The sequence below is a fragment of the Carettochelys insculpta genome, chromosome 21 (assembly GCF_033958435.1).
Source record: "Carettochelys insculpta isolate YL-2023 chromosome 21, ASM3395843v1, whole genome shotgun sequence".
Classification (NCBI taxonomy): Eukaryota; Metazoa; Chordata; order Testudines; family Carettochelyidae; genus Carettochelys; species Carettochelys insculpta.
In genome coordinates this window covers 2,676,755-2,700,948 of record NC_134157.1, presented here as the reverse complement: position 1 = coordinate 2,700,948, position 24,194 = coordinate 2,676,755, and the positions used below count along the sequence as shown (strand labels likewise).

Sequence of the window (24,194 nt, the reverse complement as noted above, 5' to 3'; positions counted from 1 at the left end):
TTTGCCCCAGTCCCTCTCCAGCCAACCCACCTGCACAGGAAAAGTATGCAGCACAGGCTTGGACTTGCTGGGCTTTAGAATGGAAAGGAACAGCATCTGCTCGGGCACTTGAGTACGAATACAAGCATGTGAAAAGTCTCCAGAGTTTTTGCGATAGTCACAGGAGCTCACTGATGCATGACCTGCAGGGATAATTCTTCTTTCATTTCTGCTTAATAGTGAGGGGAGGAAGTTACATAAAGTAACAGTAGTTAAAACCATCTCCTCTGCATATCTGTTTTCCAAACACATCCTGGGCAGAGGCACCATAAAGCTCCAACTGTTTGAAGTAGGTGACCCAATATGCTGGAGAGGAGTTGAGTGTGATAAATGAGCTTCAAATTAGGAGTACCAGGACCAAATTAAGAAAGGGAGGATCTTCCCCTGGATCATACTTTGTCTCCCTCAGAAAAGGATGGTCACTATCACTTGGGCTACTTGGAACAAAAGTGGCCAATGCATCAACAAATGGTGCGGAAACAATCTTGGACAGAGAGAGTGACAAAGAATGTGGAAGGTAGAGCTGGAAAAACAGAGATGCTAACTCAGTCATCCATTCTGGGGGGCCTATTTCCTGCCTTCCTGTCCTCAGGCTCAGCCTGTTTGTCCGGGTGTTTGTCCAGCCTTGGTTGTGTGACTTAGTGCTCTTTTAGTCACTTACTTGTGGCTTGCACTCCATCCCTTCCACTACCCACGACCTCACTCAGGTCAAGGTGCTGGCCATGCAGCCAGTTAACCAGTGTACTGTTAACCTTTATCTCAAACCTGTGTATTTTATATCAGCCTCTGCCAGAAAACAATCCACACAGCGTATATTTTGCCTGTGACCTTACGGCAAGCAGCTGTGATTGGTTGCCTTTGCGCTCTACAGCCAACATCCCTCAGCATTCTAAAACTCCCTTCCAAGCAGCTCCCACCTGGTCCTTCTGCCCGAAATTTAATTATTTGCCATTTCTATTGTCCAAGCCAAACTTACGGACTGGAAACCACAGCAAATGAGTCATGCTTCAGAGCGCCCCATTTATGCTATTGCACAGGTTGAAGTGTTTGGAGGCTACTGGAGTTGGAAAGGGGTTTGCACCTTTCAGCTCTAAGGCACCAGCTCAGCTTGACAGTGGCTGTCTGACTGCAGCAACGAAATCATGTCTGTGAAATGCATTGAAGCCCGGTCCATTTCCTAGTAACCAAGCAATCCATAAACCAGCCACTGTACTTGGCTCCCTTTGCAGCACACTCGAGAGGCCAAGGAGTGGACAACTTGGAAGTCACCAGTAAAGCACTTGAGCTAATGCAGTGTCTAGGGAAGCTTGTCCTTCCTCACTCTTGTGTGGAGAAACTGAGGCTTTCAGGCACCAGTGCCCACAGTCCAGAATAACTCTGAGTGACACGCTTCTGAATTACTCCCTTGGGCTCAAATACCTGCATTGTTTGAGCTGGGCTTTCACACACACAGGATTGTTCTATGGGGACAGTGGCCGTGGTTGATTCCTGTTTCTCTCTCACACAAGCCAATGTTGCTGTTAATGTTTTCCATTCAGCTTTCGCTGCCCCCATGCAGTTTGATACATTAAGAGTTTTTCCCATTTTTTAAAAAAATATTTATTTAAAACAAAGGGGCTGGACACAGATGTCTCTGGAAGTACAGTAACAAGACAGGTTAAAAACACATCCTGCAAGGCTTCGGGAAAGGCAAACTTTCCCCTGTTGGAGCCCCAGACTCATTGGCAAACACAGGCCAGTCCTAGCCAACTCTCGAGCTACACGAACGACCTTTGAACATCTCTGCCTGGACTGTCTGGGATGAACATCATCAGACTCCAATACTCGGTTGCCCACAGAAGGTAGCAGAAGCCATCCAATCTCTAGAATTCAAAGCTTCCAAACTGGGAGGACCGGTTGTTGGGTTTGGGTTGAGGTTTGTAACCAATTCGATCATTTATCATTTGTTCTCGGCTCTTGTGGTCATTGCTCAGAGCGATGGCTCCTTCTCCTTCACTGGCTCTCACTCCATCCACCTCTTCACGCTGCTTCTTACGACTCTGGAAAAAAAGAGTGATAATTAAAATGAGAACAATGGAAAACGAATTCTTCCGTGGAAGGAAAGTTAGCACTGTCAAGGAGTCATCAATTTCAGCTCTAACCACTAACCTCAGGGACAGCCCTCAAACTGGGATGGCAGGAAAAACATTAACTAAGCTGATTTCATTCCAGGGAAACTGCTTATAGACTGAATAAAGTCACTGGATATTTTGGATAGCCACAGAGAAGAACGTAAGTTGTCCCATAAGAGTTAATATGCAAGTCACAGCATTGAGCTGCCACGCAAATGACTATCAAGTTGCAGAGGTGCATGGCAGTGTTGCTACAAATTAAGGGACTCAGTCAAGCCAAGTCTTACACTCTACTATAATGGAAACAAATGCTCAGGATCAGTGCTCCCAATAAGCTGTGGGCTTAGGGTGCCACCCAGGGCAATTCAGATGCTGTTCAGCGCATTAGCGGAGTGCCCACAGGCGGCAGCGTGCTTTTCAAATGGTGGTGCACATAAAATTTATTCTGCCAATAGGCAGGAAAAAATACAGCTTGAGATGTGTTTAGAGATAAAGTAACTCTAAAGAGGGGTGGAGAGGTTGGATGTGTGACAGGTTACCCCCCTTTAAGATGCCACTTGATGCACTGGGATACCAATGAGTCTGCCTATTCCGCAAGCCTGGGCACCTTCCATTTTGGTGGTGCTCAGCCAGGCTCTTAAAGCTCCTCCAGCAGCTGCAGAAAGACACACACTCTAAGATCAGTTTTAGGAAGACTCAGCTCAAGGAACTTGCCCCAGCACTCAGGCACCCACCTCCCTTGAAGTGTGGAGCCAAAGGTATGTAAGAAATCTACGCTCCCTCACTGTGGAGGAAGGTGTGCACTGCCTCTTACCCCTGGCCACCCATTGTGAATTGCACAAACTGGGTTTCAGAATGAAAAAAAACCAGGTTTATTAACCAGAAAGAGTAGCTTTTAAGTGACTGTGGCTATGTCTACACTAGCCCCAAACTTCAAAATGGCCACACAAATGGCCATTTTGAAGTTTACTAATGAAGCGCTGAAATGCATATTCAGTGCTTCATTAGCATGCGGGTGGCGCAGCACTTAGAAATTGGCGCGGCTCGTCCCAATGGGGCTCCTTTTCAAAAGGACCCCGCCTACTTCGAAGTCCCCTTATTCAAAAAGGAGCCCCATTGGGACGAGCTGCAAGGCGCGTCAATTTCAAAGTGCCGCGGCCGCCCGCATGCTAATGAACCGCTGAATATGCATTTCAGCGCTTCATTAGTAAACTTCGAAATGGCCATTTGCGTGGCCACTTTGAAGTTCGGGGCTAGTGTAGAGACAGCCCATAAGGGATAGCAAAGAGAACAAAAATTACCATGCAAATAAAACACAGACTAAACTCAACACACTAAAGAAAGTGGCCACAAATAGAATTCCTCACCCTAAATGTTGTTTCAGGCAGATTGCAAAGATTCTTGAAAGCCAGTTATAGCTTGAATCTTCAGGTACTATTACTCACAGGCTAGTCACCCTTCCAGCCTGGGCTCTGTTCTTCTCCCCCAAGGTTAGTCCTTGTGTCCAAGTATCTCTCGGGGTCTCGTTGGGCAGGGAGGCAGAGGAGAACCACAGTGATATCCCTCCCTGCCTTATTTAGCTTTTGTTTGTGACAGGAACCCTTTGTCTTGCAATGGAGAAACACTGGCACTCCAAGGTGATGTCCAGTACCAGGTGACTTATTGACATATCTCTGCACGGTCCTACCAGCCATTACTCACAGGCTGGTTGAAGCATCCACAGGAAAACTAAGCTTTTCCACAGTCCATTGTCTCTGGTGATGGCCCATCAACCCTGTCTGACTCTTCACTGTTGTACAAGAGGGGTGGGTGTCACTCAGAGTAACACATTTGAAATACAGCTACATGCATACACACTAGATTATTATATCCAGTAGATCTCACATGAACAACACTGTTTCTCTGGTCTTTCTTCTAGGGCACTTTTTCCTGTGAGTCCTGTTCCTTGCTTAACTGCAATTCCTGGCAAGCAGAAACCTGGACAGTCTTCCTACTGTCAGGCAAAACATTCCCATCCCCTGAGAGACTGGCCACTGGAGAGGAGCTGGTTTAAACCACTACCACACGTGGTAGTAACCTGCATTGCACAGCTTCAGAGAAATTAGAGAGACACTCCCATTTCCTTAGCAATTTCTGTAGGTTTAGTCTTTCCCACGGGGGCTTCAACATAAGAGTCTTCCTTACTCTTAACAGACCTCTGGATAGCCTGAACCACACCGAAACTGTCAATACCCACAAGAATTTGTGTAGGATTATGATGGACAACTACAACTCTGCTTGCAAACCCTCAGTTTCTAAGTGCACTTTAGCCAAAGGCACAAGGATTTCGTGACCTATTAACTAAAGCTCTGCTGTCTGCCCTGGCAGGATGTCTCCTCCTTTACCAGGTCACTCCTGACCACAGAAATTTCTGCACTGCATCTCCCCAGGCAAAGAGTATTTTGCCAATTACTTTACCAATTTTCATGTGCTTCTTTCCAGCGCTGCAGTGGCAAACTTTACGCACCCATTGTGATAAGTGGCAATTGCCTGAGATGCTTTGTGCTCTGGGTAGCACCATTTCCATGAGTTGCCTGTTGTCTCTTCCCACTCAACATAGGACATTTAGTGCTTAGATGCTCAGAAGAATTACAGCAAAGCACCTCCAGAACAGAGTTGGGAGGAGAACTGGATGAATGAACTTGGGTGGGTGAGCGTCCAGCCTCCCATCCACTTTCCTTCTTCCCCGGGGCAAAAAGGGTAGCCTGTAATGTAAATATTGCACTTGTCCTAATGGCTGCAGGTGCATAAATACAAATATAGTTCACACAGCGATAAACCTACATTAACACCAATGCTCCTCTGCACCCCCAACCCTACCAAAAATGGATGTAGGCCCTCTCCACTCATCCATCCCCTCAGAAGTAGCCTGAGCAGACAGGCAGACATTGCAAGATGTCCTGGGGATCACACCATTAGGGTCCCAAGGAAACAAGTTCCAACATTAATGCTCTCCACTAACAATGACAGGATCCCAGAGATACCAATTTAGGGACTGCCAAATCAGGACTCCAAGCTTCACTTGACTGTTTAGGGGAGGAGAAAAGCAGATGTTTAAGATAAATAGCCGAACCATCAAACACTTGAACTGCAGCCTGATGTTAGCTGGAGACTGCACAGACCATAGAGCAGAGACATAAGACAGTTTGTATGTGAACCGTCATTAAAGGAAAAGTCTGCTGCTCTACACTAGCCGAAGTTTCCTATCAGTTTTGAGAGGTACCTGCGTACTGGTACGCTACTACAGTGACTGGACTAAAGGCTGCAAAACAACGCTTGATTTTCAGAGAAGCTCCGTTGTGCACAAGTCAATTAACAGGGGTTCAATCGCCTGGATTCCATACGGGGCATCTCCAGAAGTTTAACTCTCACCTCAAGATCCTTTCTAATGCTCTCAAACTCTTCTATATCATCGAGTTTCAGCTCCAGGCGGGTTGGTTTCCGACGCAGCATGTCGAATGCTTCTCAGCCCACCTGGTTCCTGTTTGAAGTTTTAAACAGAGTCAGTGGGCTGTCCCTCAGCCCAGCAGAACCTGGCAGTCTCGCCCCAGACAAATGCCTGGAGGCCGCCAATTAGCCAGGGACGAAGCGCGCTGCAGCAGAGTCCTCGGCTCGTTGGGCTGGTCAGTGCAGGCTGGGTGAGTAGGCTGGAGTGCTGCACGACGGGCGAGCGAGTAAGGAGGTCTGAGAGCAGGGCCGGGGGAGGCAGGGCGGGCGCGCAATCGGCCCCTGCCGCAATTTACTACTGAGCCTTTGCAACCTGGCAGCGCCCGGCAGCTGCGCTCCGGCCAGGCCCGTGCGCCCGGCGGGGACCACGGGAGACGGACTGCAGAGCCGGGCGGGCTGTACGGCCTGTGCCTGCGGTTTCCCCCACAGGGCTGCCCCCCGAGGCCTTCAGCTTGGCCCCGCCTCTGGCCAGGCGCCCCGAGCACAGCCGCGCCCGCGCCCGCGCCCGCGCCCGGCAGCCCGCCAAGCCCCTGACCTGACCAGCGTCGCCGGCGCGCGCGAGCGAGCCCCCACCTCCCAGCATGCCCCGCGCCACCCGGCGCACCGGTCGGCACCGCCCAGCTCACCTCGTGACCCGGAAGCACAAGCGCACACGCTCCGCCTTGCGACCCGGAAGTGGAAGTGAAGACTCAGCCCGGTCCGTCTGTTGCGCTGGCCGGGTATCCCGCCCCTCAGGAGCGGCATGGCTGCCTCGCGAGCTCCTGCCGGGCGCGCCGCCCCGGGGCGGGCGGTGCTTGCGCAGCCGGGCCCGGCTCCATCCCCGCGGGTAGGGTCGGGGTGGGGATGGGGGCGCTCCCGGCGCGCTGTGTTGGGCCTCCCGGCCATAGCGCTGAGGTGCCCGCCCGCCGAGCGGCAGCGGGGCCGTCCCGGGGCCAAGCGCTCGGAGGCCAGGCTGTGGGAGCCGCTGGGGCCGGCCGTTTGCGCGTAGCGGGCGGGCCCCGGGCGAGCCTGTGCGGTGTCGGGGTCTCGGGCAGGGTTAGGGTTAAGGTTAAGGCGTTTCTCTCATTTGTGTTCTCCCTGGTTTCCAGAAGGGCGAGTCTTTTGGAGGGAACCCGCCAGAACCAGCAGCCTCGCGTCTCCGTCAGGGAGGGTCCTGGGCAGTGCGCGTGTTACTGTGTGAGCAGGGAGAGAAACTTGGTGTTCGGAGTTAGTGATCTGTTCGGACGTTGTGGGTAACGTAGATGGGCCGTTGAGACGGGGCTTTGGCTGGGTAACCGCGATCGTTCCTGGCGCTTGTGTTATGTTTTCCGTCAGCAATTTCAAAGTAATTTAGCCTCCTTGTGCAAATGGGAGAACTGAGGCTTAGAGGGCTGGGAGCTTTTGAAGGGATTCTACGTATTCATGTGCAGCATTGGAGACTCAGAGGTGTGGAGAGTCCCTTTGAGCTCGCTGTGATGATTGCCCCATAGAGATGTATAGAGAACATAGAAACAGTCACAGTGCATAAGATTAAAGGTCCATGTAGACCTAGATCCTGTCTCCTGATAGTGACCAGTGCCATTTGTCCAAGAGACAATGGACAGAACAGGTAATCACCAAGTGACCCATCCCCGGTGCTCATTTGCAACCTGCAACAATAGCTCTGAAATTGCAAACTGCTCCCTTCCACTGAGGCAATGGTTCTCAACTGGCAATGCAGTCTAATTAGCATGCAGCTCTGGCTCGGTTCAACTGTGGGCTTAAAGCTGTCCCTTCACTGTGAGAGTTCACAGCTCTTCACCTCATCTCAGCAATGTGTTCTTTGTGCATGTTCCCAGCATGCCTTTGCTCATTTTCCCACCTAGAAGTGCAGTGCATCACTAGATGCCAGCTCACATGGAGGGCGGGAAGAGAGGCTCGGAGTCCTTCAGAGTGAAGAAAGCACGTCAGATCCCAGCTGTCATGGTTAGAGCAGGGTGAGGGGGCATGGGCTCAGACATCCCCAAAGAAGTGGGGTGGGGCCCCCAATCCCTGCACGCATAAGAGGAAAGAAAATGGGACTGACAAGCTATCCACTGTCCTAGTCTCTTCCTCACTTTTCCATATCATCCATCCCTTATGACCCATGCCCATTTGTTCCCCTGCACTTAATCCTTTCCGCCTTTGGGCCAGTTCTAAACCCCTTGCCTCCACTGCTACTCTATCCCATGAGGCACTTGTTTGTTTTACTTGTTTTCTTTTAAAAAATAGTATGAGCAACTTCTGTATTTTCTGCTGTGCTCAGATTGGATTTCCACAAAATGGAAAAACAAAACAGCCCTTGACATAGACAGCTTGTACCCACATTCTTCCATTTCATTTTCAGCTTTCTACACATGGTTGGGTTTGAATTTCCAGTGCCTGGGAGCTGCTCAGGTTCAATGGCTATAATATTTCCTCTTGACTCACTCAGATCCTGCAATTACTGGTTGGTTAGCAAACCCTTTAGGCACATACTCAGCATTATCCATTCAGTGTGTGTTAGTCTCTTGCCCATTTGTAGGCTTCTAATGCTTTCAAAAAACATTTTCAGTTTTGTTCCACCACAGTCTTAATGACAGCCGTACAATAACCGGGTAAAATACCAAGTAATTCAGACCACTTAGTGCACTCTTCTTCTAGAATAAGAGCAGCCATACATGCAGTTATGTGAGAGATGTTATAACATCATTGGAAATGGAGTCTTTGTATAAAGAACAGGATGTTATAATGTGGTTCAGAAAACTCTCGAGATATGCATAACTGAGTTGCATGTGTCTTGGTTTAAAGCGACTGCTGCCCTGACAGGAGTGGGGAAACTGCTTCTGTCAGGGATGGTAGTTGGACTCTTGGCTCCCGTCACTGACAGGAGTGGTTTCCTGGTTCTTGGAGTGGTGGGGAGCTGGGAACCAGGTAGCAGCCCAGCTCCTCTCCCCTTGCAGAGCCAGGAAACTCACCAGGGCAGCAGCCTTGCTCAGTTTCCTGGCTCCATGTAGTGGAGGGGAGCCAGGAGCCAGGCTGCCCCTAATTCCCCTCCTCTCCACTGGCTGGAGCCAGGAAACTGACCAAGGCTGCTGTCCTGGTCAGTTTCCCAGATTTGTGAGGGGAGCCAGGCTGCTGCCTAGTTCCCAGTTTGCTGCCGAAGCTGGGCTGGGAAGCTGACCATCTCCCCAGGTCCAAGCACTGGGGAGCTGAGAACCAAGCGGTAGCCTAGTTCCCAGCTTCCCTGTGCTAGTGGGAACTGGAAAACTGACCAGCCATGAGCTGGTCAGTTTCCTGGGTCCTGGAAGCAGAGGGGGAATGGGGAAGGCGAGGTGGGAACCAGGCTGCCCCCTGGTTCTCCACTTTGGGAGCCAGGTAACTGACCAGCCCTAGTGGGTCAGTTTCCCAGCGCCTGCAACCCCAGGGGAGCATCTCCCCTCCACTTGCTCAAAAATTTTAGTTACTCAGTGGTGTACTGTAACTGGGTGGCTTGACCTTTTAGAAAATTTTTGGAAAAACTGGGGAGTGTAGTAGGGTAGGGTGTCAGTGAAATAGGTTATGGAGTGGGTGGAATTTGCTGAATCTCTTGGCTTCACAGCCAAGAGTCTGGGTCCTTCTGGTCTTAATTATTGGTAAGGAGTGTGATTTTTTGTTATGTATTTTAGCTGGACTTCATGGAAGAAAGTTGTCAGTCTTAATGGTGATCTGCATACAGGCTTGTGCCCTTTTTGATTTTGTCCAATGGATAAAAAGGGGTAGAAAGGGTGGGATTCTAAGTTTTTTTTCCTGCTTGTTTTTGACATGAGAAACAGAGACTGTCTAGACTAGAAGATTCTCTGATGCAGAACTTGTGAAAGTGCTGGTGTGATCGATGACATAAGATCAAAGAAAATTGAGCTGTTAAATGGAGAGGGGATTACTGTTTAAAAGTTTTACATTTAGTAAAAACCTATTTAGCTTTGAAAGGCTAAGTAATGTTTTGAATAGTGAAATTGCTTGTGAAAGATTCGGATCCTTTCTCCTTTCAGTGAGTGTTAAGAACTTGCCGAATGGCTGTTTTGAAGCCAAATAAATATCAAACGAGTCTTTTGAAAATCCTGCCTTTATTCTCCAGGCAACAAAAACCAAGCAGTCAGAGGATGGCGATGCCCCCCTACCCAAGAGATCCCATATCTTCTATGGCAGTTTGGAGGAGAAGGAAAGAGAGCGTCTAGCCAAAGGCGAACTGGGGCTGCTGGGAAAAGACAGAGTGAAAGCTGCTTTTGAGGCAGGCAATATTAATATAACTAGTGGTAAGTGTGCACTCTGCATAACGCCCTCGTCTTGTGTAGGGCCCTGTGAAGTCTGTGTTAACGACAACGTGAACAGAATCTAAACATTAACGTGGAATCCTGTTTTCCGTGGCACTAGGGCTGCAGCAGCAAGTGGTCAGGGAGGGCTGCACAGCAAAGTTAAGTGCAGCTACAGTTAAGAGAGTCAAGCTGCTCCTAATTGGGAGCCTCCTGATTTGCTGTGTTGTGTATGCAGGTGGGGGTGGGGTACAACAGGTTATACCCTTCTCCCTGCTGGTGTACCCAGTCCAGCTTGGGGGCTGAGGGGGAACGCAATGGACAGAAGAGTATCTGTCTTGCACCAGCCTCTTATTAAGCTGGCTACTGTGTGAACAAGTTTCAGACTGGTGAGTGTGCTGCTTAAAAAAGCAGCATACAGACGTATTCCCCCAACACATACATGTTCTTGTTCATGTCTCGAACACGCACACGCATACCTGCTTACTTCTTTCTGTGGACTTACATTACTCTTCAGCAATGCCAGTTTGCTCATACTACCAAGTGCTACTTTAAGAGTGATGTAAAATGTGTCATTTTTACCATGTACGGTATATTTGCACAATGTTTTGTGTAAACTGTAGGAATTTCTTTCTGTAAAATCTGTTTTTCCTATTGTAATCTGCTTAATATTTTTATAGTGAAGCTACTTAATTATTGACAGTGCATCTGATAGTTTTGATTAAGCATATCTCCGCAGACACTGACTTAGAGATGTTTATAAGGATAATGAGTCTTTGGTTAGGTTTGAATATTGGCCAAGTAGGTGCACACGTCTGGCCCAAATGAAAGGCATAGAGTGCCAATGAGACCACAGAGGGAATTGTCACATTCCGTCTTGCTCCCTGACCATGGCCCCAAGGCTGGAGAAGAATTAATTCATTTTTTAAAAATAAATTCCCAAATCCACCAAAAAAAAAAAATCGTATAACCTTAGGCTTGCTGACAGGCTGCCAGAAGCCTGAGAGCTGCGCTAGATCGGCTGCTGTACTTTAATAGAGAGGTAGGGGCTGCAGAGACTTCAGTTCCTCATCCAGTGCTCCATCTTGTTAGCACGGTGTCTGGGGAAACATGGCTGCTGTTGTCACCAGATACCCCTGCCTTAAAGGGTCGTGAGATTCATTTTTTCTTTATGCATAGCATTTAATGGTAAGAATTGTAAAAGTTCTTGATGCTTTACTTTCATTTGTTCTTCCTTAAATCTGATGGCTCTGTTTCTGGTGTAGGTGAGGTTTTTGATCTTGAAGATCACATAAGTGAGCGTCAGGCAGAAGTTTTGGCTGAGTTTGAGCGCAGGAAGCGTGCCAGGCAGATCAATGTTTCCACTGATGACTCTGAAGTCAAGGCTTGCCTACGAGCACTTGGGGAGCCCATCACGCTCTTTGGAGAGGGGCCTGCAGAACGGCGAGAAAGGTGCTGTGCCTAGCTCTCGGTGTGACTGATAGTGGTAACTACCTCCACCCTTCTCATATTTTCTATCAGATTCCTGAGATGCTGAGTCCAGCAAATATTGTTGCCCACATGGGGATGGAGGAGGTGCTGAGGGGAGGAGACAGTGGAAGAAGCTCTCTCTCTCTCCTGGCCATCTCTCGGTCAAGATAATTTATTTATTACCTTGGATGCATCTCGTTACAGATTGAGAAATATTCTCTCGGTGGTTGGCACAGATGCTCTAAAAAAGACCAAGAAAGATGATGAAAAATCTAAGAAATCGAAAGAAGAGGTAAAATCTCCCATTTCTGGTGTGTCTGACTTTTAATGCGGAGAGGAAGAGGTTGCTTGACAAACTTCATTTGGCAGCCTCTATTGTTTCCAGGCCTCTTGTTTCAATAGAGGGTCTGATGCTACGAATTGACTGAATACATACCCTGTCATTGCTGCCTATCTGGAAAAGTCTGCTGCTTCTACTTTTATAACCTATTTCTGAAATTGGGGTGTCAAGCTCATTGTGCAGTGAAGACTGCATTCTACTTCTTGCCCATGTGCTAGAAGTGTGTGTATATGTGCCTCTGTCCTTCCCCAGCAGAACACCCACTGCTGGCAATGAGAGGACTGCATGAAATGCTGTTAATCTTTTAGTTACAGCCACATTCAGTGTTTCTTAGTGGGCCAGTATCCCCTTGTCCCTCCTGCTTTAAGCCACCACACTGCTGTTTCTGCCTTCGCCACCCACTTTCTTTCCATCTCATTTTGTTTTGCTTTGTTCTTCTTTCTGCCTTTTCTTCCTTGTAGTAACTCTGACTTCCCATCCTCTGGACTTCTTTCTTCCTCCTTCGACCTGCTACGATAATCAGCAATCCAGTGTTTAAATGAAAAGCTGAGGCTGTGATCTAAACACGGCCTCTGCACTGTGTAAACGTATCAGACAAACCAAATCTGATCCATGAGACACGTGTGACACATGTGCCTTAAACTCTCTTCCAGGGATAGTAAAGTCACACCCATCTGCACTCTTTGCAAACCCCCTGAAAAGAGTGCTTCCCATTCTCAGCATAGATTTGCCAGCAGGTGCTGCAGTGGCATTCTGGTGCCATGGTGATGGATGCAGTGTAGGGCGCCAAATAAGATAGCGACCCCACTCAAATTGCTTCTGGGCTTGTTTGTTTTTCAGTATCAGCAAACTTGGTACCATGAAGGGCCCAACAGCCTGAAAACCGCTAGGTTGTGGATCGCCAACTATTCACTCCCCAGGTAAGGAACCAGGTTAGAAACTGAGAACAGGAGAGAAGAAGTGAGCTGTTTGAAGGAGGAGCAGACTTGTTAAAGCTAAGGATTGTCCTGTGGTAGGCAGAGCTGGTGGCTTGAGAACAGGGAGCTTGCAGCTGTGGTTGGAGCCAAGCAGAAGGGACTCCTGGGTGGTATTCTTAATGACTAGCATTGGCAACCAACCAATTTGGGATGAGGAAGGAAATCACAGGACCTGTGCCAGCCCTTAGGCAGGGGAATGCGAGGTGTAATCACTCTAAATTTGCTTGTGCCACAGGGCAACAAAGCGGCTGGAAGAAGCCCGTCTTTATAAAGAAATTCCAGAGGCAACAAGGACATCCCAGAAGCAAGAACTGCACAAATCCTTGAGGGTAAGGTATGGCTTTAACTCTGTTCAGTGGTGATCAGCAGGCTTTACTCTGGAAGAGCCACGTCTCTCAGGCCTAGAGTGACTTCCCAGCTTCATGTTACTTTCCAGCCCTGCCTAGCTTGCTCTGCCCCTTCTCTGATTATGTGCCCAGGCTGGGCCTTGGACCTAAAATAACCCTATCACATCAGCAAGTCAGAGAGCAAAGCTTGGTTTTAGTCCTTGATCTGCAGAACAAAGGGATGGAGACGTATGTGTGCGTTTCTACATGAGTACCCTACGGTGATAAAGAAACTGACGGGGATTGTCACTGGCTTATTCAGTAGGGAAGAGGGATCATGTTTGTTTAACGATTGTTCTCTCACCTGCTTCCTTGGCACCTGGGAGTCTTAAACTTATTGAAAAAAACAAGACAGTAACAGTTGTTTCTGAGTCAACGAATCCCCCTCTTTCCTGGTATTAAAATGGAGCCAAAGTAAGTTGCTACTGTGTTGATTTAATAATTCCACTGCTGTGAGAGGCCTCGTGTGTAGGTCAGTGTAATTAGTGATCCAAAGTCCATGTACACACTGTTGCTTACATCACCCGTTGGCACTCAGTCCTGCCCTGCACAGGACTCTCAGCTGTCAGCCCCCCCAGATGTCTGAGTGGAAGTGCTCATGGTGAAGACATACAGCCCCAACGAAAGGAGCCGTGTGGATGTGAAACACCCCTTTATTATGCAGTGGCTGTAGAGCTACATAAGTCGACTTCATTATGTAATCTAGACCTGCCCTTAGAGTAGAATGGGTCTGCTACATGGCGGCAGCCTGGAGCTTGGGGCAGTTCACCTCTTTGCAGAGTGACTTGGTGAAGGCCTCTGCTCTCTTTGCTTGGGAGAATCACTTGAGTGACCTCAGGAAGAGGCTCTTGCTGCGTCGTGCTGTTATAAGTCAGAGTTATCTTTTTGTCTTTGCAGTCCTTGAATAATTTCTGCAGTCAGATTGGGGATGACCGCCCGATATCTTACTGCCATTTCAGTCCCAATTCCAAACTCCTGGCTACAGCCTGCTGGTCAGTTTCCTTTTCTTATCCTTTAGGCGCGGACGGTAAGGGTGAGATGTGGCAAAGTCGTGGGGAATTCTGTGCCAAAAATATTAAATATTCTGTTTGTAATGTTTTAAAATTCTGCATTGTTCTGCAGATTTTATTTGTTAAAATAACATAGTATAATCAAGCCATTTTCAATTATTTTGGTTATTTTAAAATACCTATCAGTGTCTATAACAATACAGGCAACCAAAAAGATTCAGAACATGTGTTTTGATAACTAGTAGGCATATTAGTAAAGAACTTTGATTCCTATAAACTTTCAATGTGGAAGCATACTTTCCACGCTTTCAATAGCAGTTCAGAGGCTTGGAGGAGTCGGGGGTAAGCAAAACTGAGCGAGAGAAGTAATTGCTGGGAAGCAGCTTGGGTGTGAACCTGGAGAGTAGGTGGGTATTGATGGAAGAAGTAGAGGGCAGGATTTTTGGTAGGAGGAAGGGGACAGGAAGCAGAGGGTGTTGAAGAGCAACAGGCAGACCTTGGCTGACCCCCAGCATCTCCCATTCAATCAAGTACATCTGCCGTACTCCCCTTTGTCCATTCACACCAACTTTCCATTCACCCCCCGTATCTGCACATGTCCCTATATGGCCCTGCAGCTTCACTTAGCCAGCCATAGCTGCCCCTCTTCCCATGAGTTCTTGCACCCCCACTCCCTATTCAGCCAAGCGTAGCTTCTCCTACCCTGCGAGCCTCTCCACTCTTCTACTTCCTGTACCCCAGCTCAGTCCCTGCCTAAATGTCACCCCTCTACCACCTGTGCCCTGGCCCACTCTGCCTTCTCCATTAGCCCTTCTGATCCCCATTGGGTGTGACTCCCTCAGCAGCCCCATGAGCCTTGCTCTCTCTTTTCCCCACATCTCATGCAGGGTAGGGCACTGTGAGGAAGGTAGCGTCTGCTGACTCCCCGCTCCTGTGACTGGCTGTTCCAGCCAGTGAGTCTATTGCCCTCTATTCTGTGAGCACATCAGCCCCTGATGGGTGAAAAGTTAACTGCAGTGGGACCCCTCTCAGCTTCCCCTCAACACCTCATCAGAGTCACTTATTCCCTGCAGGGGACATTAATTCTGTGCTTTCACAGTGGTGCAAAATTCCCTCGGGAGCAGGGATTTGAGAGCTCAGTAAAGCTTCTGCCTGCTTTTCTAAAGCCTGCCTTCCCCGCATTCTGGTTCTTAGCAAGGGTTTGGAGCATCACTTCCCCTTACAGCAAGGTCACAAAGCATTCCCAGCAACTTCACTTTACCTTTTTACCCTCCAAGCTCTCTCCCCTCTGTCCAGATCTTCAGTGTGTGGCTTGGGGGATCAGGCCATGCTCTAGTGGCTGTACCACAAAGAGGCTCTGAGCCGCCAGTTTAGACACAGACACGCACCCCACTGAGTGCCACGTTCCAGTTTGGTATTGGAGGTGTCTCTTCTTGCAGTGACTAAAAGGTGCTGCAGAGCAGCAGGAAATGTCCCCCCTTCTAGTGGTTGAGCCGTTCATATGCAATCACTCCTGAAGGGAGGAGACTTCTCCTGTTCAGTGGGCAGCCTGCCAAAACCCCCTCAAGCCCTTCAGAGATCAGTCTTGTTGGAGTGAGGTCAGCGTTTACCAGTTTTTTAGTCACGGCAGTAGCTCCACATGCTGTTTTCCTAGTTGGTTTTTGAGCTGTGCTCTTGGAGTTTACACTCCTTCCTGTGCTGTGTTTACACTCCTTCCTACACTGAGACTCTAACCCTGTTTCTTGTGTTCAACAGGAGTGGCCTGTGCAAACTCTGGTCTGTGCCTGACTGCAATCTTGTTCATACTTTACGAGGTAGAGCCGCTTTTGCTGAAGCATGTTCTTTAAGTGCCCTTGTTCTCTTGGGGGTCTTGTTGCAATGTTAACCATTGGTATTTGGCTAAAGATGCTCTGGGAACAGGATTCTTTGTGGGTGACTCTCTACAGAGTACACTTACAGAGCTGGTGGATGGGAGAGTTTGCAAGTGCTTTGGAGGATCAGATTATAATTCAAAATGATCTGGATAAACTGGAGAAATGATCTGAGGTAAATAGGATGAAATTCGACACGGACAAATGCAAAGAACTCCACTTAGGAAAGCACGTACAGTTTCACACATGCAAAATGGGAAGTGGCTGTCAAGGTAGCGGTACTGCAGAAAGGGAGCTAGGGGTCAGAGTGGACTACAAGTGAAATATGAGTCAACAGTGTGACACTGTGGCAAAAAAAACCCAAACAAACATCATTCAAGGATATATGAATAGGTGTGTTGTAAGCAAGAGACAAGAAGTCCTCCTTAATAAGGCCTCAGCTGCGGTATTGTGTCCAGTTCTGGGTGCTCCATTTCAGGAAGGGTGTGAACAAATTCTAGAAGGTCCAAAGAACAACAAAAATTATTAAAATCCTAGAAAATATAGTCTATGAGAGATGATTGAAAGAATTAAGTTTGTTTAATCTGAAAAAGGGAAGACGGGGCCGTAATAGCTTTCAAGTACCTGAAAGGCCATTACAATGAGGAGGGATAAAAATTATTCTCCTAAACCTCTGATGATAGTATAGGAAGCAATGGGCTTAAATTACAGCAAGGGAGGTTTAGGTTGGATATTAGGAAGAACTTCCCAATTTTCAGGGTGGTAAAGCCCTAATAAACTTCCTAGAGGGATTGTAGACTCAATACCACTGAGGATTTCTAAGAGCATTTTGAAGAAACATCTGTCAGGTGCTTGGTCCTGCCATGACTACAGGGGACTGGATTTGATGACCTCTTGAGGTCTGTTCCAGTTCTCTGATTCTGTGGTCACCCAGCAGACACACTGTTTGTTAACCTTCTCTCTCGTTCCCACTCCTGCCAAGGGCACAACACTAATGTAGGAGCAATAGTGTTCCATCCCCAAGCCACTGTCTCCCTGGACAAGAAGGACGTCAACCTGGCCTCTTGTGCAGCTGATGGCTCTGTCAAGCTCTGGAGTCTGGAAAGGTCAGAGTGATGCTGGACAGTAGCAATATTGTTGATTTTGCTGTGTTGGGTACTTAGCACCTTTCTGCCAACGTGTCCTGGTCTTCCTCGTGCTTGGCAGCTGGATATGAGTAATTCAGCAGTGTCCATGGAATCTCTTTTGTTGTCCTGCCCCACACCTTTCAGTGGGGCCGACAGCCCGTGGACCCCAGTGCAAAGTGTAAGGTGGGGGGTTGGCTCTGCACCCCTAGAAGGGGAAGAACCAGAAGAATCAGTCCTCAGTCCACCCTGATGGCAGCGACCTCCTCCACCCCTGCGCTCAGAGCTGCATGGGTCGCCCAGCACAGCACTCCAACAATTCAGCTGCGATTCGATGAGGCCTGGGGCTCTGGCCACTGCCGTGGTAGCAGTGGCTGGGAGTTGTGGGTCCCTTTGCCTCCCCTCATTGGTGGCCCTGCTCCCACTTGTCTTGGTATGACCTGGGGCATGGCAGGGGAATCCTCTGCTAAGGATCAGAAAAGTCTGTCCGCTAGCTTGCTGCTCGACAGGAGCCCAGCTGTGGGCGATAGACTGTTCTAAGGTCTTTTGAGGTTGGAAATCCCTGAGGGAGTTAAGTGTTTGACTGTAGCCTTCTGCCAGGAGCCAGCTCCCTCCCACAGGTGCTAAGGGTTACATTTTTCACATTGCTTGGGCTCTCAGCACCAGGATCCAGAGAGGGAGGGGCCAAACATAGCACCTTGCTACCAAAGAGGCATTTGCCAAGGTCTGGAACAGCAGCTGAACACCATTGCGTGGAGTTAGCTGCTCTCTGGCTTGTTTCTCTGCAAGAGGAGGTGGATTTGAGGCCCCCAGCTTCTTCTCATTAGCTCTGAGGGATTGTTTTTAATTGCCTCTGGCCTGGTAGCAGTAAATATGTGCCAGGGGAGATTGGCTTGTTCGTCCCTGGTGGACACGGAGACGGTTCTCTCCCTAATTGTCCTGTTTGGATGTTTTTCTTTGATATTCTTTCAAATCTCTTAGCGGTTGCTGGGCTGAGGTGTGTAGTTCTGCACTCAGCCCATTCCCGACCACCATGTGGCCCCTCCTGCCTGGCTGGTGTCATGTTGTCCCCGCACTGTGCTTGTTCTGGGTGACTGGGCTGGGAAGAACTGCTGCTCCCTTCTGCTGTGTCCAGGTTTTGTGTCCACTCTTTATTATTCTGTGTGCCGCTGTAGCATCTAGGAGCCCAGCCCTGGCCCAGGCCCCTGGGTTCCTGGGCCTGTACAGTCCCAGACAGAAGATAGTCCCTGTTCCAGGGAGCTCAGTCCTTAACAGTGTTGTTTATGTTGCTGCTATTTTAATTACGAAACGCCTGAAAAAAATAGGAGTGTCTAATTAATTCTCCCGCGGGCAAGCCGCCTGTTGGGCGTTCCCAGCCCCGGACATGCGGCCATGTGCATATATGTTGTTCTCTAGTTGGAAGCTTTATCCGTGTGAAAGAGGGGCAGGAGCTGGGAGCCCCAATTTTCCTGTCAGGCCTGTGTATTAATAGCTGCAACAGTGCAGGTGGGGCCTGTCCTCCCTGGAGAGCACAAGTGACAGGGTTGGTTTGTTTCTTACAGTGATGAGCCAGTGGCAGATATCGAAGGCCACACCATGAGAGTGGCGCGAGTGACGTGGCATCCCTCCGGGAGGTTCCTTGGGACCACCTGGTATGTAGCTTTGATTTAACAAGCTTTAGCTGATACATCAGCTCCTATTCCTTCATATAATGCATGCTTGCAGAGTGGGGTTGGCAAACTGATTGTCAAAGAAAGGTGGCACATCTCACCTCAGATGTCCAACAGGGTCACACCCAGCCATCTCTGGCAATAAAAGCCACAGGCCGCAGGCAGACCTGTGAGCAGGCCTTCCACGGAGACCCCATTGGACTCCAAGTGAATATGAAATACAAGCAGTCAGAACAATATTTATCCCTGTGGAAATACTGACTAGTGGAGTAACCACTTCCAGCCCTTTGGGTCAGGCCAGCCGCTAAAGTCTTGTTGTAAGGCCATGGCTTCACTGCCTGCTCACTGCTGCCCATGGTCAATGCCAATTTTGGTGATTAGCAAACTCAGCAAATAAGCATGGGAATGGAAGTTCTCCTGCTTAATGGGCTTCGAATAGGAAGTGGATTCTGGAACAGATCCTTGAGTCATTGTCAAGACTTGGCTCCTCATCAGGGCAGAAGGTCTGATCTACCTTGGAACACGGTACCGCATGTACTGTCTGAATATATCTGACATGCTGGCTCCAGAAGGCACAGACCCTGCTGCACAGTGAAAGCTCTGAGAGATACCCCCAGGGAGTTCCAGGGCTTCTCCAGCCTCCTTTCTGTGCTGTATGCCTTGCATGTGTCACTGGTAGGGTACAACATCATTTCCTGGGTCCTTAACTGCTTCCTTGACTCTGTGTTATTGTGGGGGCTCACCCTCCCCAGCCCTCCAGCTGTGCACAGGTGTCGCTCTCCCAACACCCTCTGCTGATCTTCCCAGAGTATTGGGTGCCAAAGCTCTGTGGGAGTCTGCTAGTCCGTTCTTCCTGGGACAAAAAGGAAGCGACCTGGCAGCCGGTCCCTCTGGCTGACCTAGAGAGAGACATTTTCACTCGGGTGTCATCACTTTCATTTTAGAGCCCCCTGCTAGGAGATGGGCAGGAGAGCGACTGACAGCAGGGGGCCAATGCAGGTCTCCACGTGTGGCCTGTGAACATGCGCCGTGGCTCATGCCTCTTCCCCAGCCCATTGCAGGTTACAGTGCAGGACTTCTCAGGGTCAGCAGAGAGGGGAAGATCCTCAGTGTCCCATGCTGTGCAGCAAAATGAGTTTCTGGCTGGTGAGCAGTGGTGTGGTGACAAAGCAGTTTACACGTGTGTGTTCCTAACGGGATCTGAACCCCGCATATGCTGCAGTCTGGGCCAGGGTTAGACATGTGAAAAATACATTGAACTGGGTATGTGGCTTTGTGTCTCCAGCTACGATCACTCCTGGCGCCTGTGGGACCTGCAAGCTCAAGAGGAGATTCTCCATCAGGAGGGACACAGCAAGGGGGTCTACGACATTGCTTTCCACATTGACGGTTCTCTCGCCGGGACTGGGTAAGGTTGACATTGAATGCCACCGAGGTCATTGCTCAGGATCAGGTCCGCTCTTGCTGGGTGGGGTGTGCTGCCGAGGGGCTGGGGACGGCTCTTGTGTGTTTAAAGGGTGTGACTAATGAGCTCTCTTCCCTAGTGGCATGGATGCCTTTGGTCGGGTGTGGGATCTGCGAACCGGGCGCTGTATCATGTTCCTGGAGGGCCACCTGAAGGAAATCTATGGGATTAACTTTTCCCCCAATGGGTAAGAAGTCACCAGCCACGGTGCAGCTGGGGGTTCAGGGAGCATGAACTCCAGCTGAGACCAGCATGCTCTTCCTTCTCCCCATGGCAGGTATCACATAGCCACGGGCAGCGGGGACAACACATGCAAGGTGTGGGACCTCCGCCAGAGGAAGTGCATCTACACCATCCCTGCCCACCAGAACCTGGTGACTGGAGTGAAGTATGAACGTAAGTCTGTCCCCTCCCACACCCTGGTTTGCTGCACACTTCCCTCGGTGGCTGGGCTTGGGGTGGCTGAAAGTGCAGCAAAACTGCAGAACGGTCTGTGCTGTCAGCAGCCAGAAATCCCAAAGCTCAGCTGGCTCCTGTCTAGAATCATCCGTTCGCCATGTGAACCTCACCTCTTACGCTCTTTTGCTGCAGCGACACATGGTAATTTCCTGCTCACCGGTGCTTATGACAATACAGCCAAGATCTGGACTCACCCAGGCTGGTCCCCTCTGAAAACGCTGGCTGGCCACGAGGGGAAAGTAATGGGACTGGATATCTCCTTGGATGGGCAGCTAATAGCAACCTGCTCATATGACCGGACCTTCAAGCTGTGGATGGCAGAGTAGCTCCCAGCTGCCAGTAACCTGGGATTCGGAATACCACAGACTGGGCTGTCCTGGCATTTTTGTATTAAAAAAAAATCAACTGTTTCACCAACTGGCGATGGGGCTGGAGTTGCTGTTTGGTCCTGAGTGCGCCCTGGGTGCCAGAGCTGGCCAGTCAGACTTGAGCTGAACTGCTGGAGTGACTCTGCAACCTCACCTTGTATGATTTGCTTTGTATAACCTCTATCCCTAGCCTCGGGGGAGAAATCCCAGTGTGAGCCCTCTGCTCCACCTCCCCTCCCCTCCCCTCCCCTCCCCTGCTGTCCCTCCTGGGCTTTGCTCTTTCTCACAGGCCTCCGTAGATCCACATGCCCGTCAGATGCCCTGGGCTGGAACGCTCATCGGATGGTAACACTATGAGCTAGTTTTGTGAGAGCCTTTCTCCAGCTCTGGATCCTGAATGAGCTTTGTTACTGTTGGGCATCTGCTGTGGGTGAATTTTAACAGGGGGAGCTCGGGGGTTTCTCCTCCTCATGCAAAGTCAGGCCTGCATTTTGTTTGCTGCACTAACCAGATCCTCATGCCGAAGGCGATAGAGGGTTTCGGACACATACAAATAGCCATGCAGCATGGACCAGCTGATCTCCTTGGGCAGCTGTCTCTGAAAAGTGCCCCCAGCAAGGTAGAAGCAGCTTCATCTCCCATTCCCCTCAAGGATAGCTGTGTCTGTCTCCAGCAGAGGCTCCTTCCCACCAGCCATCCCCTGGGGGCAGGGGGAGGGATCACGGATAAAGGAAAAGAATGGAAGGGGCCCCTGCTGGCTGAGGAAGTGGGTGTCCTCCTGGCCTCTCCTGCTGCCTGTACACAGAACATCTGGTCTCACCTGCTTTTTGCCCCATCACCTCAGTTCATTGGTGGGAGGCTTTGCACTGTGGAAGCAGCGGCAGCTGACCAGTGGGTATTCTGCTAGGAGTGGCCATCTTTCCACCGCAGCAGTTTACGCCAAAAGTGTAGCACAGCCTTCACGTATAGGCCCCAAACAAACCCTGCGAAAAATCCCAGCCTCTACAGAGACCTGCACTAGAGACCCCACCTCCAGCCTCTCCTGTTCTGCAGACACCACTTAGTGTGCTCTGAGCTATCCAGTGCAAATTACTTGCTCTTTTAAGATTGATATCTACTAAGCAAGCACAGTTTGGTCTTCTGGAGAGTACTGTAAGCCAGGGCCCACGGTATCTTACAGGCAAATAAAAATCACTCGATTGAGCATGGCAGCAATACATCATTTGGCTGAGTTCCTTGCAGCTGCCCAGCTCTGTGCCCCCATTTTGGGTTGCACAAGCTGCAGTGACCTTGGCAGAGGCAGAAGAGACAGCAGAACAAGCAGGGGCCTGGCTGGACTCTCATTTAGCAGCACTTGCTTAAATAAACAGGTGTAGCCACTTGTCTGCTGAGGGTCTGGGATTTATTGCACAGAAGCCCATGACAGCTCTGACAACTGGATCCAGAGCAGCAGCAATCTCCAGTGAGACGCGTCTGAACCCATCAAATTTCCTTCATGCCTCCAGGTTGCCCCATTGTCCCCTCCTCCTCCTGGCCTCAGCCCATCCATCGAGCTGTCCTTCCCAGGCTGCAGCAGAAGGGAAGTGGGGTTAATCTGCTCAGAGGAGTGATGGGTCCCATCACCATTACCTGCCCATGGTCTCACTAGCAGGAAGTGCCTATTGTGAAGGAGACTTGAGCCACCAATGGGGCTCCTCAGGAGAAAGGAAGCTACACCCTCTGCTCCATGACGGTGCCTGTGGCCTTTTCTGATGGCTGAACAAATTCTGCTAACAGAGTCCCTTTCCCCGTCCGGCTGTGGCAGTTGAATTCCAGCATTGCTGTAAATGTGTCTGCCTCTTGGATTGCTGCTCCTGCTACTCAAATGCAGCCAGCTCTGGGGTGAAACACACCTGCACAACAGCCCCAGTAGCTCTCCCCTGCAGCCTGGGGAAGGACGTGAGGCCAAACTTAAAACATGGCCAGTGGCTGCCACCCTACCTGCTCTTTACAGCCTGCCTGAGGCTGAGGTGCAGACGGCATCCTCAGAACACTGGTTGCATCCTGCTGCAAAGGGAAGAAACCCCTGACTGGCTCATGGCTATTGCTTCCTTGGAGGTCTCCATCCCCCTGGGTGCTCAGGGCACAGCTTCCGATGGGCTGACAGAGCAAGTGTTGATGAAACCAGGTGGCTTGGGCTGCAGAGCTGCTGAGCACTCCTGGGTCTAACACAGATTTCTCCCACTGAGCGCACCAGGCCCCACCTGCCAGCCAGAGCCATGGCAGGAAATGCCCATTGCAACTGGCCTGTCTTGGTGCACAGCAGGCTGGGCCATGGAAAAGCCTTGGCAGTACGACCTTGGGCAGTTAGAAGAGCTGGCCCCATGCTGCCCCTTCAGTGCAGCTGCTGCTTTCTGAGCCCACGGACCTGATCCAGAGGCAGGGCAAACACTGGTGCTTTCTGTTAGGAACAGGTGGTCCCCATCTGCCCTGGAATGGGCACTGTCTGATTGTTCTTGCCTCTGGGAAAGACGGGGGCGGGGGTGAGAGCAGAGCTCCTGCGAGGGGCTGATTGGGTTTGAGTGTAAACAGGGCAAAAATGTCCAACAGTGAGTTCAAAGACAGAGATGAAATTGCTTCCAGGTCGTCGGTGAGTCAGAGTGCTGCTTGAGCAGCAGAGGGACCCAGCACCGCCCCAGGGAGCTTTGGCCCAACAGCCGGTGTCTGTCTGTGGTGTGTGTGTGTGCACGCTCCTCCTTGGCACCCAGGGCCATGGCATTATCCCAGGGGAGCCAAGCGGCAGCGCTGAGCTGCTGGAAATCTTCACTGCTGACCCTAAGGTTCTAGTTCATTCCTCCTGGCCTGGGCGTTGCAGCATCGCCGCCTCTTGGGTCACAGCCAGCCAGCATAAAGGCCTTGTCGCCTGCTAGTGTCACGGGTATTACCATAGCGTCTTGGAGCTCCTGGTGGGACCCCCAGCCGGGCAGTAGAGAGCTTTGGCTGATGGGGCAGCTCCAGCCCCCTGACCACGCTGTGCTGCAGGTGGTGACAATGCCCAGCTTAAGAGGCTGGCTGTGCCACTGAGATGCGACCAGGAACAAGCTCATTGGCCAGAGACTGCAGGCGTAGGCAGGAGGGGCCAAGGGCTCTCCCCTCCCAGAGCAGATGCCA

The 24,194-nt window shown here is 50.2% G+C and overlaps 2 protein-coding genes across 3 annotated transcripts; one reads left to right on the top strand and one right to left on the bottom strand.

Moving 5' to 3' along the window:
- Positions 1 to 6,225, bottom strand: CDC26 (cell division cycle 26). 2 transcript variants are annotated; one of them, XM_075015302.1, is made up of 3 exons: positions 6,172 to 6,225; positions 5,562 to 5,670; positions 1 to 2,078 (listed from the first exon to the last, which is right to left on the bottom strand). In XM_075015302.1, exons 2-3 carry the CDS (start codon positions 5,640 to 5,642, stop codon positions 1,902 to 1,904), a joined length of 258 nt encoding a protein of 85 aa, XP_074871403.1. In that variant the 5' UTR covers positions 5,643 to 5,670; positions 6,172 to 6,225; the 3' UTR covers positions 1 to 1,901. The 2 variants fall into 2 exon arrangements, with proteins under 2 accessions (XP_074871403.1, XP_074871402.1); XM_075015301.1 differs by lacking the exon at positions 6,172 to 6,225 and having other exon boundaries at positions 2 to 2,078; positions 5,562 to 6,154.
- Positions 6,226 to 6,332: 107 nt separating this feature from the next.
- PRPF4 (pre-mRNA splicing tri-snRNP complex factor PRPF4) lies at positions 6,333 to 22,412 on the top strand. The gene is made up of 14 exons (XM_075015145.1): positions 6,333 to 6,462; positions 9,730 to 9,907; positions 11,170 to 11,356; positions 11,579 to 11,666; positions 12,555 to 12,634; positions 12,927 to 13,020; positions 13,975 to 14,069; positions 15,843 to 15,901; positions 16,941 to 17,064; positions 18,645 to 18,734; positions 20,038 to 20,160; positions 20,297 to 20,404; positions 20,495 to 20,613; positions 20,809 to 22,412. The coding sequence occupies exons 1-14, from the start codon at positions 6,379 to 6,381 to the stop codon at positions 21,000 to 21,002; spliced, it is 1,623 nt and encodes a 540-aa protein (XP_074871246.1). The 5' UTR covers positions 6,333 to 6,378; the 3' UTR covers positions 21,003 to 22,412.
- The last annotated feature ends 1,782 nt before the right edge of the window (positions 22,413 to 24,194 follow it).

Bases quoted from the DNA above. Each gene is read 5' to 3' on its own strand.
- CDC26 (XM_075015302.1), bottom strand. From the start codon at position 5,642: ATGCTGCGTCGGAAACCAACCCGCCTGGAGCTGAAACTCGATGATATA. The intron at 2,079-5,561 runs GTGAGAGTTAAA...CTTTTTTTCCAG, and splicing joins GCATTAGAAAGGATCTTGAG to AGTCGTAAGAAGCAGCGTGA.
- PRPF4 (XM_075015145.1), top strand. From the start codon at position 6,379: ATGGCTGCCTCGCGAGCTCCTGCCGGGCGCGCCGCCCCGGGGCGGGCG. The intron at 13,021-13,974 runs GTAAGGTATGGC...TTGTCTTTGCAG, and splicing joins AACTGCACAAATCCTTGAGG to TCCTTGAATAATTTCTGCAG. The intron at 20,405-20,494 runs GTAAGAAGTCAC...TCCCCATGGCAG, and splicing joins ATTAACTTTTCCCCCAATGG to GTATCACATAGCCACGGGCA.